The sequence below is a fragment of the Macaca fascicularis genome, chromosome 12 (assembly GCF_037993035.2).
Source record: "Macaca fascicularis isolate 582-1 chromosome 12, T2T-MFA8v1.1".
NCBI lineage: Eukaryota > Metazoa > Chordata > Mammalia > Primates > Cercopithecidae > Macaca > Macaca fascicularis.
In genome coordinates, this window is record NC_088386.1 from 123,012,225 (window position 1) to 123,034,372 (window position 22,148).

Below are 22,148 nucleotides of genomic sequence, written 5' to 3' on the forward strand. Positions count from 1 at the left end.
AACTGGTCAGAGGATTCAATGTTGGTTTATCTGTCTTGCTGATTCTTTTACTCTGGGAAGTATGTAAGACAGTAACTTCTCATTGCTAATACCTGGAGGTCCATCAAAACCTGGAGGGCCTTGCCTCCCAGGATAGGTCACATTGCAAGAAACTGTGTCACCTGGAATGAGAAAAGAAAAGCAACATTCACATAACTGATAGCCCAGTGGAATGTGAGGCTATCTCAGCCACAACTTGCTCAGGATATGTTTCTGTATAGCACATGTAGAAGTCAAAGTAACAGACTCCCAAGTATCATTGGATCACTTGAGCTGCTTTCATACAGAATTTGTAGATTTTTCCTGAAATCTGAATTTCAACCATCAGAAGAGTTCTAAACATATGGAAGAAAAGAAAGATTGATTCTAAAAAGTATAAGTTTCAATAATCTAGAAAAACAATGTAGATGATAAAAATGTAATGGAGATGAACTACATGGGTAGTAGATAATAATAATAATATAATGGAGATCTATTACATCATATCTAACACAATACAATGAGAAGTTTTGATAAATCATGAAATAGCAGTAGGTGTCCAATGCTGAGTTCAGAAAATCTGTCTCTTACTATGAACATGGGAAAATTGTGCACATGAAGAGCCTGGGCTAGATGTGAATAGCTACCCTTTATTGAGGGTCAGGTGCTTCAAATATATTGTCTTGTTTTTCCTAATGACTTTCGCAATCTAGTAGCATCATCCCCCATGTTAAAGAAATGTTTGAAGAAAGTTAATAAGCAGTTCAGGGTATGAATGAAAAATTTTCTAGAGAGATAGATATCATCAATAAGACACCACAGTTTGAGCCTCTCAGTTCCTATCTCCTAAAATGGAATGTTTCTCTTTTATAATAGGAATAATATCTCATAATACATTTCTTTATATGCTGTCAGATCAAAGATATATGAGATGAATAAAAATGACATCAGATTTTATTGGGTTTTAGAGCATGAATTTATACCTTATCAAATACCAGGATACTTGTTTGCCTTTCTATATTATCAAAACAAGAACTAAGGATATTACTTTGTTCTAAAACTTCACAATTAGCAATGTAGCTCAAGATATATATATATATATACACACACACACATCATAAAAGAAAAAACTTGAACATTTTTTGCCACCTTCTTAAGAGTTTTCAACTATAATCCTGAAAGTCATTTTATTGTTTGAAATTCACATAACTGTAAAATATATTTAAAATACCTTCTTTTTTCTCACTAGAATGCCAGCAAATGGTTTTTCATGGACAATGAGAGTTTAAATGACATACTAGTTTTTAAAAATTAAAATATATGGTATTATCTCAAAAGACTATAAAAAATAATTCTATACTTTGAGTATGTGTATATAATATATATACATATATGTAATTTTAATATAGTCAGATTGTGTGAGTTCATACTGAGAAATGAAGGAAAAGCAATTTTGGTATGTCAAATAAATAAAACAACAAAGATATTTTAGTATCCTAAGGATTTATTTTAAATATTGATTGTATTGTAATGCTTTTATTTGTTCAACAAGGTATAAGGTTTGAACAGTGCCTGGATAAAATTTTATTTAGCTGTTATGCCATAGCTATAACTTTGCCCAGAAGAGACTCATTTTAGCTTCCATGATTTCATGTCACATTCTGCCACAAAAATATTCAAAATTACCTTCCTGGGTGAAAACATCATAAATAAATTTAAAAAGCAGTTCAGGATATGAACAAAAAAATTCTCTAGACAGACAGATATAATCAAGAAAAACCAATCAGAACTTCGACAAATGAAAGACATACTGAGGGAATTACAAAATGCAGTGGAAAGTTTTAACAATAGACTAGAACAAGTAGAAGAAAGAATTTCAGAGTTCAAAGACAAGGCTTTTGAATCAACCCAATCAGACAAAAATAAAGAAAAAAAGAAATGAACAAAGTCTCTGAGACATATGGTATTAGTAAAATAGCCAAACCTAAGAATAATTCGTGTTCCTGAGGGAGAAGAGAAAAAGAACTAATTTGAGGGAGTAATTAAGGAAAACTTCCAAGGCCTGGCTACAGATTTAGATATCCAAAGCCAAGAAGCTTAAAGAACTCCTGGGAAATTCTTTGCAAAAAGATCTTCACCGAGCCATGTAGTTATCAGACTATCTAAAGTCAAAATGAAGGCAAGAATTCTAAGAGCAGTGAGACAAATGCCTCAGGTAACTTATAGATGAAAACCTATCAGACTTACAGCAGACTTCTCACAGAAACCTTACAAGCCAAAAGGGATTGGCGTCCTATCTTCAACCTCCTTAAACAGAACAACTGTCAGCCAAGAATTTCATATCCCACAAAACTAAATTTCATAAATGAAGGAGAAATAAAGTCATTTTCAGACAAGCAAGTGCTAAGGAAATTTGTCATTACCAAACATAACACTACAAGAAATGCTAAAAGAAATTCTAAACCTTGAAACAAAAGCCTGATATGCACCAAAATAGAACCTCTTGAAAGTTTAGAACTCACAGGGCCTATAACACAATAACAAAATAAAAAGAAAACTATCTGGGTAACAATTAACATGATGAAGAAAACAATACCTCACATCTCAAAATTCATGTTGAGAGTAAATGCTCCACTTAAAAGATATAGGATGGCAAAATGGATGAAAACATCACAATCCAAATATCTGCTGTCTTTAAGAGGCTCACCTAACACAAAAGTATTCATATAAACTCAAGGTAAAGGGGTAGGAAAATGTATTCCATGCAAATAGAAACCAAAAGCCAGCGGGCATAGCTATTCTTCTATCAGAAAAAAACAGACTTCAAAATAACAACAGTAAAAACAAAAAGACAAAGATGGTCACTATATAATGATAAAACGATCAATTCAACAAGAAGATACTACAATCCTAAATTTATATGCAACTTACACTGGAGCTTTTAGATTCATAAAACAATTACTGCTAGACCTAAGAAATGAGATAGACAGCAAAACAATAATAGTGGGAGATTTCAATACACCACTGACAGCACTAGACAGATCTTCATGACAGAAAGTCAACAGAGAAACAATGGATGTAAGTGATACACTAGAGCAAATTTACTTAACAGACATTTACAGAACATTCTTCCCAAGATCTGCAGAATATACATTCTTCTCAGAAGCATGGAACATTCTCCAAGATAGACCATATGGTAGGCCACAAAATAAGTCTCCATAAATTTTTTAAAATTGAAATCATATCAAGTCTCTTCTCAGACCACAGTGGAATAAAACTAGAAATCAACTCCAAAAGGAACCCTCAAAATTATACAAATACATGGTAATTAAATAATCTGCTCCTGAATGATATCTGGGTTAACAATGAAATCAGGATGGGAATATAAAAATTATTTGAATCGAATGATAATATTAACACAAGTTATCAAAACCTTTGGAATACAGCAAAAGCAGTGCTAAGAGGAAAGTTTATAATGCTAAATGCCTACATCAGAAAGTCTGAAAAAGCACAAATTGACAACCTAAAGTCACATCTCAAGGAACTAGAAAAACAAAAGCATACTAAACTTAAAGCTAGAAGAATAAAAGAAATAAAGATGAAAGTGAACCAAATGAAATGCAAACCAAAAAAGTATGAAATATTAATGAATAAAAAGCTGGTTAAAAAGCTGGTTCCTTGAAAAAATAAACAAAATCAATAGACCATTAGCTAGATTAAACAAGAAGAGAGAAGATCCAAATAAGTTCAATTAGAACTGAAACTGGGGTCATTACAACCAACACCACAGAAATACAAAAGACCATTCAAGACTACGACGGATAACTTCAAGCACACAAACTAGGAAATCTAGAGGAAATTAACAAATTCCTGGAAACATACAATCCTACTAGATTATATCAGGAAGAAATAGAAATCTCGTACAAACCAATAACAAGTGTGAGACTGAATCAGTAATTTTTAAATTCCCAACAAAAAAAAACCCAGGATCAGATGGATTCACAGCTAAATTCTACCTAGACATTGAAAGAAAAGAATTGGTACAAATCCTACTGAAACTATTCCAAAAGACTGATAAAGAAGGCATCCTCCCAAAATCATTCTATTAAGCTAGTATCATTCTGATACCAAAACAGGAAAAGACACGCACACACACACACACACACACACACACTACAGACCAATTTCCTTGATGAATATAGATGCAAAAATCCTTAACAAAATACTAGCTAAATGAATTGAACAGCATATCAAAAAGAGAATTCATCATGATCAAGTGGGTTTCATCCCAGGGATACAGGAATGGTTTAATATATGCAAGTCAATAAATGTGATTCATCACGTAAACATAATTAAAAACAAAAACCATATGATCAATAGAGGCAGAAAAAGCATTCGACAAAATCCGGCATTCCTTTACGACAAAAACTGTCAACGAACTAGGCATAGAAGGGACCTACCTCAAAATAATAAAAACTATATATGACAGACCCACAGATAGCATCATACTGAATGGAAAAAAGTTGAAAGCATTCCCCCTGGATACAGGAAGAAAACAAGGATGCCCACTTTCACCACTTCTATTCAACATAGTTCTGGAAGTACTAGGCAGAGAAATTAGGCAAGAGAAATAAATAAACAGCATCAAAATTAGAAAACAGGAAGTCAAACTATCACTGTTTGCTGATAATATGATTGTACACCTACAAAATCCTAAGGACTCTTCAAAAATACTCTTAGATATGATAAACAAATTCAGTAAAGTCTCAGGTCACATAATCATTATACATAAATCAGTAGCATTGCTATACATCAACAACAATCAAGTTGAGAATCAAATTAAGAACTCAATTCCTTTTACAACAGCTGCAAAAAATAAAATAAAATAACTAAAAGTATACTTAACCAAGGAGGTGAAAGTTCTCAAAAAGGAGAACTACAAAACACTGTTGAAAGAAATCATAGATGACACAAACAAATGGAAATGCATCCAATGTTTATGGACTGGGATAATCGATATTGTGAAAATGACCATACTGCCACAAGTAATCTACAGATTCAATAGAATTTCCATCAAAATATGAACATCATTTTTCATAGAATTAGAAAAAACCATCCTGAATTTCGTTTTGAACCAAAAAAGAGCCTGAATAGACAAAGCAATCCTAAGCAAAAAGAACAAATCTGGAGACATCATATTACTGAACTTCAAATTATACTATAAGGCTATAGTTACCAAAACAGCATGGTACTGGTGTAAAGTAGGCACATAGACCAATGGAACAGCACAGAGAATCCAGAAACAAAGCCAAATACATACAGCTAACTGATCTTCAACAAAGCATACAAAAACAAAAAATTGGGGGATAGACACTCTATTTAATAAATGATGCTGGGAAAATTGGCAAGCTACATGTGTTAGCAGAATAAAACTGGATTCCTATCTCTCACCTTACACAAAAATCAACTGAAGATGGTTCAAAGACTTAAATATAAGACCCGAAACTATAAAAATTCTATAAGGTAACATTGGAAAAACTCATATAGATATTGGCCTATGCAAAGAATTCATGAATATGACCCCAAAAGCAAATGCAACAAAAACTAAATAAATAAATGGGACCCAATTAAACTAAAAGGCCTGTGCACAGCAAAAGAAATAAATAAACGGAGCAAACAGAAACCCACAGAATGGGAGAAACTATTTGCAAACTATGCATCCAACAAACGGCCAGTATCCGGAATTTACAAAGAACTCAAACCAATTACCAAGAAAAAAACAAATAATCCCATTAAAAAGTGGGAAAAGGACATGAATAGACATTCCTCAAAGGAACATATACAAATGGGCAACAAACATATGAAAAAATGCCCAACATCACTACTCATTAGGGAAATGCCAATTAAAACTGCAATGAGATATCACCTTACTCCTGCAAAAAATGGCCATTATTTAAAGGCAAGAAACAATAGATATTGGCATGGATGTGGAGAAAAGGAACACTTATACAATGCTGGTGGAAATGTAAATTAGTACAACCTCTGTAGAAAACAAGTGTGGAGATTCCCTAAAGAGATAAAAGTAGATCCAACATGCGACCCAGCAATCCCACTACTGGGTATCTACCCAAAGGAAGAGAAGTCATTATATGAAAAAGACACTTGCACGTGTATATTTATAGCAGCACAATTCACAATTGCAAAGATGTGGCACCAATCTAAGTGCCTATTGACTAATGAGTGGATAAAGAAAATATGTTTTACAAAAAACGTGGACTACCACTCAGGCATTAAAAGGAACAAAACAATGGCTTTTGCAGCAACTTAGATGGAGCTGGAGGCCATAATTCTAAGTGAAGTAACACAGGAGTGGAAAACAAAAACTGCATGTTCTCACTTATGAGTGGGAGGTAAGTAATGAGTATGCAAAGGCATAAGAGTGATATAATGGACTTCAGAGATTCAGAAAAGGGAGGATGTCCCAAGACTAACCAGAAAGAATTCAAATCCCTGAATAGACCAATAATAAGCTCTGAAATTGAGGCAGTAATTAATAGCTACCAACCAAAATAAGTCCACGACCAGATGGATTCACAGCCGAAGTTTACCAGAGGTACAAAGAGGAGCTGGTACCATTTCTTATTAAAGTATTCCAAACAACAGAAAAATAAGAACTCCTCCCTAACTCATTTTATGAGGTCAGCATCATCCTGACACCAAAACCCGGCAGAGACACAACAAAAAAATTTTCAGCTAATATCCCTGATGAACATCTATGCTAAAACCCTCAATAAAATGCTGGCAAATGGAATCCAGCAGCACATCAAAAAGGATATCTACCACAATCAAGTCTGGGATGCAAGGCTGGTTCAACATATGGAAATTAATAAAAGTAATTCATCACATAAACAGAAACAATGACAAAAAACACGTGATTGTTTTAATACAGGCAGAAAAGGCCTTCAATAAAATTCAACATCCCTTCATGCAAAAAACTCTCAATAAACTACGTATTGATGGAACATATCTCAAAATAACAAGAGCTATTTATGACAAACCTATAGGCAATATCATACTGAATTTGCAAAAGCTGGAAGAATTCCCTCTGAAAACCAGCACAAGACAAAGATGTACTCTCTCACCACTCCTATTCAACATAGTATTGGAAGTCCTGGCCAGGGCAATTAGGGAACAGAAAGAAATAAAGGGCATTCAAATCAGAACAGAGGAAGTCAAATTGTCTCTGTTTGCAGATGACATGATTGTATATTTCGAAAATCCCATCGTCTCAGCCCAAAAATTCCTTAAGCTGATAAGCAATTGCAGCGAAGTCTCAGGATACAAAATCAATGTGCAAAATTCACAAGCATTCCTATACACCAACAATAGACAAACAGAGAGCCAAATCATGAGTGAACTCCCATTCACAATTGCTACAAAGAGACTAAAATACCTAGGAATAAAACTTACAAGGGATATGAAGGACCTCTTCAAGGAGAACTACAAACCACTGCTCAAAGAAATAAGAGAGGACATAAACAAATGGAAAAACATGATATGCTCATGGATAGGAAGGATCAATATCATGAAAATGGCCATATTGCACAAAGTAATTTATAGATTCAATGCTATTCCCATCAAGCTACCGTTGACTTTCTTCACAGAATTAGAAGAAAAAATTACTTTAAATTTCATATGGAATCAAAAAAGAGCCTGTATAGCCAAGACAATCCTAAGCAAAAAGAACAAAGCTGGAGGCATCAAGATACCTGACTTCAAACTATCCTACAAGGCTACAGTAACCAAAACAGCATGGTACTGGTACCAAAGCAGATATACAGATCAATGAAACAGAACAGACCTCAGAAATAATACCACACATCTACAACCATCTGCTTTTCGACAAACCTGATAAAAACAAGCAATGGAGAAAGGAGTCCCTATTTAATTAATAGTGCTGGGGAAACTGACTGGCCATATGCTGAAAGCAGAAACTGGACTCCTTCCTTACATCTTATACAAAAATTAACCCAAGATGGATTAAAGACTTAAATGTAAAACCCAAAACCATAAAAACCCTAGAAGAAAACCTAGACAATATCATTCAGGACATAGGCATGGGCAAAGACTTCATGACTCAAACACCAAAACCAATTGCAACAGAAGCCAAACTGACAAAGGGATCTAATCAAACTAAAAAGCTTCTGCGCAGCAAAAGAAACTATCATCAGAGTGAACAGGCAACCTACAGAATGGGAGAAAAATTATTCAATTTCTACCCATCTGACAAAAGTCTAATATCCAGAATATACAAGGAACTTAAACAAATTTACAAGAAAAAACCAACCCCTTCAAAAAGTGGGTGAAGGATATGAACAGACACTCCTCAAAAGAAGACATTTATGTGGCCAACAAACATGAAAAAAAGCTCATCATCACTGGTCATTAGAGAAATGCAAATGAAAACCACAATGAGATACCATCCCAAGGCAGTTAGAATAGAGATTATTAAAAAGTCAGGAAACAACAAATGCTGGAGAGCATGTGGAGAAATAGGAATGCTTTTACACTGTTAGTGGGAGTGTAAATTAGTTCAACTATTGTGGAAGACAGTGTGGCGATTCCTTAAGGATCTAAAACCAGAAATATCATTTGATCCAGCAATCCCATTACTAGGTATATAACCAAAGGATTATAAATCGTTCTACTATAAAGACACATGTAAACCTATGTTTAGTGCAACATTATTCACAATAGCAAAGACTTGGAACCAACCCAAATGTCCATCAATGATAGACTGGAAAAAGAAAATGTGGCACATATACACCATGGAATACTATGCAGCCATAAAAAAGAATGATAACATTTTCTTTTGCAGGGACATGGATGAAGCTGGAAACCATCATTCTCAGCACACTAACACAGGAACAGAAAACCAAACACCACATGTTCTTGCTCATAAGTGGGAGTTGAACAATGAGAACACATGGACACAGGGAGGGGAACATCACATACTGAGACCTGTCACGGGGTCGGGGGTAAGAGGAGGGAGAGCATTAGGACAAATATCTTAATGCATGTGGGGCTTAAAACCTAGATGATGCATTGATGGGTGTAGCAAACCACCATGGCACATGTATACCTATGTAACAAACCTGCTCATTCTGCGTATGTAACCCAGAACTTAAAGTAAAATTAAAAAAAAAAAAAAAGAAAGAAAGAAAAACACTTGAATACTGAAAACAAAGAAGGGGGAGAGAGGAAGAGGGTCTAGGGACACAAAAAACCACACATTAGGTAAAATGTACACTACTTGGGTGATGGGTACACTAAAATCTCAGAATTCACTACTATATAATTCTTCCACATAAGAAAAAAAAACACTTGTACCCCAAAGCTATTGAAATAAATAAAATTTTTTTAAAATTACCTTTCTGACCCTTCAAGCCATCAGGGCCCCTCACACCTGGGCGGCCTGGAACTCCTGGGTGGCCTCGCTCTCCTGGTGGACCAGGAAATCCCAGTCCCGGGGGCCCCACAGGTCCTGCTTTGCCTGGGGGACCCAGAGGTCCAGGAAATCCTTTACCACCTGCAATCGCATCTTCATGATCCCCCTGGGAATGTTATGTCACAAATCAATTACCAACCACTGAAAGTCCATGAACTCAAAGCAGTCATTGTAGGTTATAGAAATACATGCAAAAGTCCATAATTTCAGGAGACAGTTACTCTTAAGCAAATGTAATTTTAAAATAAATAACTTAGATACTTCTCAATATTTTAAACATATATATATTTAATATATATATTAAATATTTTATCCTTCTACATGGCTTGGTCTCAAATGTGGTCTACCACAGTCTTACAGATCTGGATTGTTTCAATGAATCTAGGCGATATATATATATATATATATGTCTAGGACATATATATAGAGAGAGATATATATATATATCCTATATATAGAGAGATATATATAGATATATAAATCTAGGAGATATATGTGTGTGTGTGTGTGTGTGTGTGTGTGTGTGTGTATATATATATATATATAGAGAGAGAGAGAGAGAGAGAGAGATGGATTCTCTCTCTACAACTCAGGCTGGTGTGCAGTGGTGCTATCTTGGCTCACTGCAGCCTCTGCCTCCCAGGTTCAAGCAATTCTCCTGCCTGAGCCTCCTGAGTAGCTGGGATTACAGGCACCCACCAGCTCACCTGGCTAATTTTTGTATTTTTAGTAGAGACTGAGTTTCACCATGTTGGCCAGGCTGGTCTCGAACCCCTGACCTCAAGTGATCCACGTGCCTTGGCCTCCCGAACTACTGGGATTACAGGCGTCAGCTACCATGCCTCCCCAAAATATACATTTTACATCTTTATATACATATATATATTTTATATATACATATATATTTTATATATACATATATATAAATATAAGCATGTGTGTTATGTCTCAAATACTGGAAACAATGTGTGTGATACACCTTAAATACAGAATAAGAGATTTTATGTCAAACCATTCTCTAATATCATGTCATAGAATATAGAAATACGTAGATCAAGGGAGGTGGTGGGATTACAAATCAAATACATTCTTATGCATTACCTTGAGAAGATGCATAGATAGACTCCATCATCCTCCACCCCTGTAGGTAAAAGCCTAACAAGTCCTTTCCCCTCCTGCATGAGAATTTGACTTTTGGTTCGCTGTCTGGTTCTGTTCCTCTCATAAAAATTAGATTGTCAACTACATTTCTAGGCAGTCTTGCTTATAGTAAAATCAATCCCCAGCTACAAAATTTGCATCTGGTCTGGAAGCACTGTGGGAAAGCTGCATCAAGGGTTCCCTCACTGGCAATCCCTGGTGGGGTCCTCAAAAGCTGCGCAGTGGATAACAGCTCTCATGGGGAATGAGGCTTTCAAGTCAGGGCTGCCTCGATGTCCACCATATGTGGGTCTCATCCCTTCTTGCACCCCACCGGATTGAACAGCTGCAAGGACTCTCAAATGCAAGGAGTATCTGACACTGTCCTGCTGGCATTTTGAGTGATCTTTTATCCTTCTACATGGCCTGGTCTCAGATGTGGTCTACAACAGTCTTATGGATCTGGATTGTTTCAATGAATCTAGGAAGACCTCAGCAAATGTTGAAATTCCTCTTCCAGTTTGATCTATATAGACACAGCTTTTTCACAATTAGATGAGTACTTTATGACAATGTCCACTCAGTGACAATGATTTCTAAGTAGTTCCTTAAGGGGAAGAATGAATTAAGCAGAGATTACCAAGCCTAAAGCAGAGATCATTCACATACTTGTGACCAGGAGAAAGGTCAGAAAGCTATAAACACCATCTAAGCCAATTTCCAGGCTTCTCTCTCTTATTCACTTGGGTTTCCTGTAGAATCAGGACATGGTCTTTCCCTGTTGCAACACTCTCAATGGCTTCCCATTATATATGGCAGGCAGCACAGGTTGGTGGAAATAGCATGCACTTTGAAATAAGACAGACAAAGTTTCACTCCTATTTTGCCTATTAGACAGATGGGTGGTCTTGAATATCAGATGCTAAGCCTCCATTTTCTTACTGTAAAATTGGAAAGGTATTGCTTTTCAGAGGACTGCTGTTATGAGGAAACCATCTAGCCTGGTTTCTGTGATACTGTAAGCATTCAGAAATACTGCATATATTTAAGATATTTTAAGTTCCTAAGCATTGGACCATCTCATCCTCTTCTTTTATGACCTTAATCATATACACGTGGTATCCACCCAAAGCATGTCTGAAAAATGCAGCAACATCCTTTATCAGTGAGATTTTCCATCAGCCAATGCCTTGACTCTGTGGGTTTGCACTAGTTCACCCTTTCACGCTCACTACTTCCCCCGTGTGCATCTTCTCCAGGAAACAGAATTGATGCTAAACATTGGGATCTGAGCTCCATCCTCCACACCACAGAGTCAACTGAACACACCTAAAATCAGTGGGGCCCTTCTAAGATACAAGTTTCTCTGAAGAAAATAAACACGATGAGAATGATATAAAGACTGAGGACCAAAAGTCTTGCTAGGACTGAACTGCCACTGAAGATTTTAGACCATCTCCAATGATGCTATACCTTTTATAACAATCATCTTTCCATGTCAGGGTGCCAAAGGTGACTCTGATTTATGGCATGTTGATATTTTACTGAATTTCAGCTTGGCAAATACAGAAGGGGGAAATAGTTGCTTGTGTGACCATATAAGAAAGTGAAATTCTATAGCAAGAGAAGAATTCTACATACTGGGAGTCCTGGATCCCCTTTTTCTCCAGCATGTCCATCCAGACCATGCGATCCTGGTTGCCCTGGAAATCCTGGGGGCCCATCAGGACCTCTTTCTCCTTTGTGCCCTGGGAATAGAGGTCAAAAGATACTCAAGCTCTTATCAGCAGGGGGTAAAGTAGGATAGAGAGGACAAAAAATAAAGAAAATGACCTCGGTCCTGGGTTGATACAGTTTCCTGTGTATCTCAGTTGCCCAAGTCACATAAAACATGCCAAAGCCAGAGGGGAGAATGACAACTGCTAGAACCATCGAATCTCTTTAGTTGGGAAAAGCTCCTTTTCCCTTTTCCCATTCCAACAAGGAGCTGGTGTGTAAAGGTGTCAATCACAGAATTTTCCCCTACTTGTGTGATGCCAAGCACAGCACTCTATCCCTGGCCATCGAAAAGGGGGAATGGTCTGCCGTTGGGTACTTACCCTAAGCTAATCAATCCTTTCTGAAATTATTTTTCTATTTGGAACTGACAAAGCAGGGCTCTCTCCATCTCTGAATGTAAGAACTTAGAGCTGCCTGGGGGTATGAAAATCGGTCTGATGGGAGAAAATATAGATGGTGGAATGTGAGATGAAAGATGCAGGGAGAGCCTCTTGATGCCACTGGAGGCCCGGATCTGGTTGTCCCAATGCAAACCTGTAATGGTTAATATTAAGTGTCAACTTGATTGGAATGAAGGATGCCTACATAGCTGGTAAAGGGTTGTTGCTGGGTGTGCCTGTGAGGGTGTTGCCAGAGAAGATTAACATTTGAGTCAGTGGACTGTGACAGGAAGTCCTACTCCCAATGTGGGTGGGCACCATCCAATTAGCTGCCAGCACAGCTGGAACAAAGCAGGTGGAAGAAGGTGGGATAGGCTGGCTTGCTGAATCTTCTGGCTTTCATCTTTCTCCTGTGCAGAAATCTTCCTGCCCTTGGTCATCAGTCTCCAGGGTCTTTGGCCTTTGGACTCTTAAATTTACACCAGTAGTTTGCCAGGGCTCTTGTGCCTTCAGCCACAGACTGAGGGCCACACTATTGGCTTATCTACTTTTGAGGGTTTTGAACTCAAAAGTAGGAAAACCACTACTTTTAGGGCTGAGCCACTTCTGGCTTCCTTGCTCCTCAGCTTGCAGACAGCCTATAGTGGGGTTTTGCCTTGCGATCATATGAGTCAATTCTCCTTAATAAACTCCTTTTCATATATACGTATATCCTATTAGTTCTGTCCCTGGAGAACTCTTACTGATAAAAGACCCTACCTTTTAATCTTTCACATTTTGTTTAGGTCAGTACATTATTTAAAAAAAAAAAAAAAAAATTTCAAGCTGGGTTTCTTTCATTTACAACTAAAATATTATAGACTAATATAGAACACTGGAATGCGGTGAATAAACACCAGCCAAGCCAAAGGAGGGCTTGAGTCAAACCCAAGTTCACTATAATGAAGATGTGAATGTGTGGCTGAAGGAATATTTACATTTTCAAATAAGAGACGGGGGATTTGGCTTAACATTCATACAACCTTATGAAGGGCAGAAGTATTTTTGTAAGTAAGCTCAACCATCCTAAATTGTATAGAATTGATCTATGGTCACAGGGGAAATTACTGCAAGAGGAGGGTCCATACATCATTAAAGTGATGGATTATGCTCACCTTTAACTCTTGATATGACCACGTCACCCTTCGCCCCTTTGTTGCCGGGTGGTCCGGAGGCACCAGGCTTTCCCTTGGTGAAAAATAAGAGCAACAAATTAGATTAATTGTGATGGTTCAACAGTTCCATCTGTACATATTGAATCTCTCTCTTCCTCCCTCCTAAATCTCTTGTTAAAGATTCCAGCTTGGCATTCTTGTTCTCACCCCCTTCCCTGCCTTCCAAGATAGTCCTATCTTGCCAAATTGAGGCTCTTAAACTGCATGTAAAATGCAAAAGCTGGTGAAACCTGAATTAAGGTCTGCGCCTGAGTTAAGAGGACAGTTTCCTGGTTTTGACAGTGTACTGTGGTTATGTAAATATGGTTAGGCATATGTATCATGGGGGAAGCTAGGGGAAGCATACATGGGAACTTTATGACTGTGCAACCTCTTGTGAGTCAACTACCTCAAATTAAAATTTATAATTAATTTTTGTCATTATCATGGGCTTTGTAATGTGAAACAGAGAGGAAAGAAGAGAGTGGGATAACCACAAGAGTTGCCACTAGAGCTGAAGGTAGAGGTTTAGGGATAAGTTTGTGATGAAAAGGCATGGAAGTGATGTGCTGCTAAAGAAAGTTGATGAGCAAGAGAAGAAGAAATAAGAACCTTTTCTGAAGCTAATATATTTATTATGTATAACAGGTAAATAGCTAATTTTGGCTGACAGGCTTGTGATCTCTTAACCACAACATTGCTCAAAACTAAATAATTTGAGTCATGCTTTTTAAGTGTTACATATTACTGAATATCAAACCATGTCAAAAATATGGGAACCTGACTGGGCACAGTGGCTCACATCTCTAATCCCAGCACTTTGAGAGGCCGAGGAAGGTGGATCACTTGAGGCCAAGAGTTCGAGACTAGCCTAACCAACATGGCAAAACCCCGTCCCTACTAAAAATACAAAAATTAGCTGGACGTGATGGTGCACACCTGTAGTCATAGCTACTTGGGAGACTGAGGCATAAGAATCACTTGAACCCAGGAGGCGGAGGTTGCAGTGAGCTAAGATCGTGCCACTGTACTCCAACCTGGGTGACAGAGCAAGAATCTGTCAAAAAATATATATATACACACATATATAAATATTTTGACACAGAGTATATTATACATATATATGTATATATAAACATATATGTATATATAAATATATGTATGTATATATAAACATATATATGTTTATATATAAACACATATATATATGAACCTATTGTCAGTATATTAGGGTGGCCAAGCACCATATCAAATAACATTATAGAAACACCATACAGAGCCCAAGATTACTTACCTAGTGATATCAATAACCAAAAAACCACAGCAAAGAAATAGGAGGGAGGTAAAAATGACTGAGCAGGCCAGTTCCTTTGCTCACACAGATGCCACTACCTTGTCGTATTTTCTTTTTCTTTTTTTTTCTTTTTTTGAGATAGTGTCTCACTTCATCCCCCAGGCTGCAGTGCAGTGGCGCAATCATAACTCACTGCGGCCTTAAACTGCTGGGCTCAAGCGATCCTCCTGCCTCAGCCTCTCAGGTAGTAGGACTGCAGGTACATGCCACCATGACTGGCTAATTGGATTTTACTTTTTTGTGTGTAGAGATGGGGTCTTGCTGTATTGCCCCAGCTAGTCTCAAACGCCTAGCCTTAAGGGATCCTGCTGCCTCTGAAAGTGTTGAGATTACAGGAGTTCCGAGCCACCATACCTGGTCTTGTCTTATTTTCACACAATCTAACAATGTGTTCAAACAAGCTTAACTATCTTTTTTTTAACTGGCCCTACTACTTTATAAGCTGAGAGCTACAGAGGGGAGGAGAGTACCAGTAGAGATGAGCACACTGGCATCAGCAATCATCAGGCAGCAACAGTGAAGAGGAAGCCAAAAATGCACGTAACAGGCATAACAACTCAAATGGACAAAAGGGTTGGGAGCCATTTCATGCAGAGAAAAAAAAAATGTCCACACATAACTCAGTATCTCTGATATCACTCTAGTATAGCATCCTGTTTGTAGCAATGTCTGTGAACCATCAAAAAGGTGGGTAGAACCAATTTCTTAGTATAAATCAAGACATTAGAAAGAATTAGAAATCATAAAGTGCTAATGTAGGTTGAGTTTTGTTTTAATTCTTATTTTTACTATATATGCTAGTCATAAGTAGCAATGGGGCCTGGCCAAAGTGTATGTCATATGGTGTCCTGCCCAAGAAATGGATAAAGAAAATGGCCTTCTGATGCATAAATTATCAGGACAGAAAACCGTTCACATAGCATTTGGACCAACTTCTTTCCAGAAAGAGAACAAACTGGAATGCTTAATAAAGAAGACTTTGGTACTTTGGAAGAATGAACCCGCCCCCAGGAGACTGAGCAGTTTATTACTCAGCACATTGGAGACTTCAAATGTATGATGAATTGCTCTAATGCTCTGTAGGTGTTGAATTTTAAGTACTAGAGTAGATCATAGACTTATTTGAGCTAGTAAGGAAAAAAATTATCAGTGCTGTTTTTGGATTTCATTAAAGAAACATTTACTGAAAACATTACTGAACCATTACCAAACCATTACTAAATGGCTTAGTAAATGTTACTAAACATTACTAAAACCATTACTGTAGTTTTCTTTGAAAACTACAAAGAACCAGGCATTAGTCTGAGTACTGAGAATACATCAGTTAACTAGTGAAATAAACGTGTAATTTAAGAGATTCTTAGGGCAAAGTTTCTCAGCAGCTTCAGAAAGTGAGCTACTTTTTACAATCTTAAGACCTGAGATCACCAAACACTTGTGTTACTCTAACAACGGAAGCCCAGTAGCGACAAAAACTCCTCTCTGGGCCGGGTGCAGCAGCTCATGCCTGTAATCCCAGCACTTTGGGAGGCTGAAGTGGGAGGATCACCTGAGGCCGGGAGTTCGAGACCAGCCTGACCAAAAAGGTGAAACCCTGTCTCTACTAAAAATACAAAATTAGCTGGGTTTGGTGGCACATGTCTGTAGTCCCAGCTACTTGAACAGCTGAGGCAACAGAATCACCTGAACCCAGAAGGCAGAGGTTGCAATGAGCTGAGATTGCGCCACTGCACTCCAGCCTGGGTGACAAGAGTGAAATTCCATCAAAAGAAAAAAACAAAAAAAACACCTCCTCTCTGCCAGGCATATCCTAGTTGTTCAGTCTAGATAAGGGACATCAACTGCAGATGCCCACAGGGGCAGCGCCTGTCCAGTCCAAGGGGAACAGGTGGGTGGGCATGGGGGGAGTCAGCCCACAGTCACAGCAGCAGTGGAAACACAATAACCTTGTGCTCATAAACTTCTAATGTCTCAGGAGAAGCCATAAACCTCACATTAATAATTCAAAAACAAACACCACAAGGACACAACCAAACATTCCAGCAGGTCAGAAATAGCCCATATATTAGTCCATTTTTGTGTCACTGTAAAGAAATACCTGAGGCCGGGTAACTGATAAAGAAAAGGAGCTCATGGTTCTGCAGGCTGTACAAGCCTGGCACCAGCATCTGCTCAGCTTCTGGTAAGGCCTCAGGAAGCTTCCAATCATGGCGGAAGGTGAAGCGGGAAGCCAATGTATCACATGGTAAGAGAAGGAGCAAGAGAGGAAAGTGGAGGTTCCAGACTCTTTTACACAATCAGATCTCCTGTGAACTAACTGAGCAAGAACTCACTCATTACCAAAAGCATAGAGCTGAGCCATTCATGAGGGATCCGCCCCCATGACTCAAACACCTCCCACCAGGCCCCACCTCAAACACTGGGGATTACATTTCAACATGAGATTTGGAGGGGGCACACATCCAAACTTTATCAGCCTGTGACGGTTTGCGACCTTTGGCTCACTCTGCAGCCTCCTGGACTTTAATTCACTGGTGTGTACCTTATACAGTGTGCAAAACACATGACTCAATCGAATTCTTACCAACAAGCCTCTAAGATGGTGTTCTTATATCCATTTTATAAATGCTGCAAGTAAAACTCAGAAGACTGCAGAGCTCCCAAATGTCGGAGATGGGATCTGAAGCTGGTCCACTTGCTCCTAGGCCCTAGTGCCCTGCACTAGAGCATGCTGGCCGGAAATCCCATCCTAAGGAATGCTGTCAGACTAAGGCAATGAATGCAAAGACTTGGTCCAATTATACAAACAATTGCAAAGAACTTAAGCCTACTTTTCTGTTTTCTACTTTTCTACCAATCTGTGGCTGCTAGGGCCAGAGACCAGCAGACCATCTCCAGAGCGAGGAGATGTAGGGAGGATGGAGAGACCCCAAGAGCGAGAGCACCCCATAGTCTGCACTGCCTTTCATGCTGTCTCTTCTATCTGTCCTTCCTTTCCTCCTTTTCTTTCTTTACTTCCTTCCTTCCTTTCCTTCTTTCTTTCCCTTCCTTTTCTTCTCTCCCTTCCCCTTCTTCTCCCCCTCTCCTCCCTTCTCTACCCTTTCCTTCCCTAGTGCCCCATGGTATGACCCTGGTCCCTGACTATGACCACAGTGTAATGAATTTAATGCAGAGAAGCCATATGGACAGAATAATATACACAATAGACATCAGAAACGTGGCCAGCCTACAAAGGAAAGCCCTATGGAGCAATTGAATTAAGTACACCTCAGCCATGATAACCCTAGATAAACAAGCAGTCCTCACTCAAAGATGTTAGCCCTAAGTAGCAACTCAACAGGAAGCCACAAAAATATTTTAGAACCATTAAAATCTTCACTAAGAAGATTAAGTAACAACCACACACAAAAATGACTATAGTAAAAGGTTGAATTTAAAAACGAGACAATAAAATGCAAACTACTTAACAATTGCAACCATGCTCATGCACATACATGCATTGAGGACCTAGCTTCCTATTGAGTAGAGGTTGCCAGTGCGCTTTGTACATGTGAGAAGGGTGCTGCTGGGACACGTTAATCATTAACTTCACTTAAGGCCCTCAGGTTGGAACCTTATTTTCATGAGATTTTCTGGGGAAAATGGGAAAAAGTCCTTTGGGGCTTGATGGTCAAGTTCCAGGCCATCCCAGGATTGAACCTTGCTAATAAGGAGGGGACAGAGGGCTCTCTCCATTCTCGAGGGGAGTACCCCAGTGGGCAGTGCTTTTATTCTGAGCAATCAGACAGCTGAGAGGCTTTGCCTCAACATGGGTTATCTGTAACTTTCACCAAATGAGAACCATCTTGAGATAAATCTCATCTACTCTCTGGCACAATATCACATAAACTCTGACAAAGCCAGTATTTATATCCTCAGCCCGAACTTCTCATCTGAATCCTTAAGTTGAATATCATCCTACTGCCTACTTGACTTCTCGACTTGATTGTCTAACAGGCACCTCAAACTTGAAATGTCTCAAATAGTACTGCTTTCTTTCCTCACCCAAGGGCCACTCCTTCCATTGCCTTCCCATCTCAGTACATGGCAACTGCCTTCCTCTAGTGGCTCAAACAAAAAACCTTGGTTCTGTCCCTTACTTCTCTTTTCCTTATATCCTATGTCCAATCTAACAGCCAACCTGTTGGCTCTATCTTCAAAATATATCCAGAATCTGACCACCTTGCACCACACCCAGTACCACTACATTAAGGCATTGTCTGTGGTATCTCACCAGGATTACACAGCAGCCTCCCAGTTCATCTCCCAGCCAAAGTCCCTTGTCCATATGGTCTATGCTCCACAGAGCAACCGGGGTGAGTGATCCATTTAAAACTATTGTCTCGCTCTTCTTAAAACTCTCCCCTGGCTGTTCCATGTAGTCTAGAGTAAAGGCTCAGACCTGACCCATCTGCAAAGCCCCGTGCTCTGCGGCCCTTGCGAACATCCAGCCAGTTCCCTGAGTTCATCTCCTGCTCTGGCCCTCTCTCTCTTCTCTCCAGCTACAACAGATGGTGATGGCGTTTATCACCACAAGATATGCTGGGTATTTACTTGATGATCTGTTAGATGGTCTGTGTCCTCTCTGAAGCTCTAGGAGGGCAGAGACTGGGCTCTGGTCCCTGCTATATCCCCAGCACCTGAAACAAGGCCTAGAACATAGTAGGCACTCAGTAATACTAATTAGTTGAATAAGTAAACAAAGGATGAATAGATGAATAAATAATACTGTTTTTGTAGTCGTTAACATAATGTTTATAGGTTCAAAACATAAAGCAGATATCACACTATAAATTAGAAAGAGGCATCTCGATTTTTAGGTCTACATGTCTGGTATGGTTTGGCTTTGTGACTGCACCCAAATCTCATCTCGAATTGTAGTCGCCATAATCCCCATGTGTCGAGGGAGGGACCAGGTGGGAGGTGACTGGATCATGGGGAGGGTTTCCCCCATGCTGTTCTCACAATAGTGAGTGAGTTCTCATGAGATCTGACGGTTTTACAAGGGTCTCTTCCCAGTTCATGCTGTCACCTGCTGTCGTGTAAGACATGCCTGCTTCCCCTTCTGCCATGATTGTAAGTTTCCTGAGGCCTCCCCACCCATGCAGAACGGTGAGTCAGTGAAACCTCTTTCCTTAATAAATCACCTAGTCTTGCGTAGTATCTTCATGGTGGTGTAAAAACAGACTGATACAGTGTCTCTTTTAACTGGAAAGATGACTGATAAGAGGTACTCACTGGTAGCCCTGGAGGTCCTTCAGCACCAGGAGGTCCTGGGTCACCTTTTGTTCCAAGCCAGCCAGGGAGCCCCAAGTCTCCCTTACTCCCCTGCCTCCCGGGAAGTCCTGGAGGTCCAGGGGGGCCCATGGGACCAGGCTCACAGGCACAGAGTCCTTCATTTCCTAGACAGAGGATCAATGGCAGATTTGTCATCTTTCCTGAATAAAATCCCCAATAAGGGCTTTACTGTACAAAACCAATAGCATAAATGAACAACAAAGAGTCTGATATGCACTTATTGCAGACAATTGAGAGCACATGCTGTGGGGGCTGGGTGTAGCATGGGGCACTGCGTGGGGTGCCTAGGCATGGGTGTAAGGTGGGCATACCATTTCTAAACAAATGGAGGCTTTTGTTCCTTAATAAATTTATCCTGACAACTTCTAGAAAAAAGCTGATATCCAATTCTACTGAAGAAACATTAAAAATGATACAACTTTTTTATTTTTAAAAGTTTAAAAGCCTGTCCTTTGGTTCCTGCTGAAAAAAAAAACTGAAAAAATTAATTGGTGTGTGCACACACCCTAAACAATTAAGGAGACACAATAATATGTGAAGGATTTTGACTGCATTGAATATTATAATTGATAATTCACCACAATGCATTTTCCAATTATCAGGACTTTTTGTCTTAAACAAATGTCTTCAGGGTAGTCAGACTCCTCATCTGTGTTGATGCTGTCACACCCACCTGACTCCGCTGCCCAAAACGACTCCAAACAATTTAGAGTGGAGAAACAGAGAGACAGGCAATTGATGGGTCTTGGAAATATAGGTCCCACAAGAATCAAACATCAGTACTCTCCTATCACTGCCACTCTCAAGGAATCAAGAGTACCTCGTGTGCAAAGTCACCATTTGCAGGCAAAATGCATGGCAGGTAAATGTTTCCTTTATATTCTAAGACACGAGGCTTTGACTTTTCAGTGATTTGTAATCTCATAGCACTTAATGGAGTACTCTAGTGGGTGACTAAGGTAAGTAACGAATCTGAATGAAATGTCACATTACACGTCTCAGAAATACCCCCAATCGTCCATGTACAGTTGTCTTCTAGAAATTCTACATTTGGTGTCTACTTGCCTTTTTCTCCTTTTGAGCCTCTTCCTCCTGGGGGACCCACTTTGCCTTTTATTCCTTGTGGTCCAGGGTTCCCAACACTACAGTATGTCACTATCAAGGGGGTAAGGGATGGGCAGAGAGAATCACATAATTTTTCTGACTGTCTTCTATGGAACAAGTGACTTTTGCACTCACATCCTCCCCCACGTGTTTCCTTTCCCAACCCCATTCTTTGCTCCCTTGTTTTCCTAGGATTCTTTCTGTCTGAAATAAGAATATACACACATATAGATGATGCAGTGGTTATGCCATGCTTTTGCTACCATAACCATTGATAAAGCCAACCCTAATTTCAGCCCTACCCTAAATTAATGGGTTGCAAAACAAGATAATGG

At 39.0% G+C, this 22,148-nt stretch overlaps 1 protein-coding gene across 7 annotated transcripts in view; it reads right to left on the reverse strand.

Moving 5' to 3' along the window:
• Positions 1 to 22,148, reverse strand: part of COL4A4 (collagen type IV alpha 4 chain) — a 154,400-nt gene that overhangs the window by 56,822 nt on the left and 75,430 nt on the right. For all 7 annotated transcript variants that reach the window (XM_005574455.5, XM_065526172.2, XM_065526173.2 and 4 more), the window contains 6 exons: positions 21,775 to 21,864; positions 20,650 to 20,813; positions 13,980 to 14,052; positions 12,308 to 12,414; positions 9,449 to 9,632; positions 93 to 161 (listed from right to left, as the gene is read on the reverse strand). In XM_005574455.5, coding sequence (XP_005574512.3) covers positions 93 to 161; positions 9,449 to 9,632; positions 12,308 to 12,414; positions 13,980 to 14,052; positions 20,650 to 20,813; positions 21,775 to 21,864 — 687 coding nt within the window. The remainder of the gene's footprint in view (positions 1 to 92; positions 162 to 9,448; positions 9,633 to 12,307; positions 12,415 to 13,979; positions 14,053 to 20,649; positions 20,814 to 21,774; positions 21,865 to 22,148) is intronic.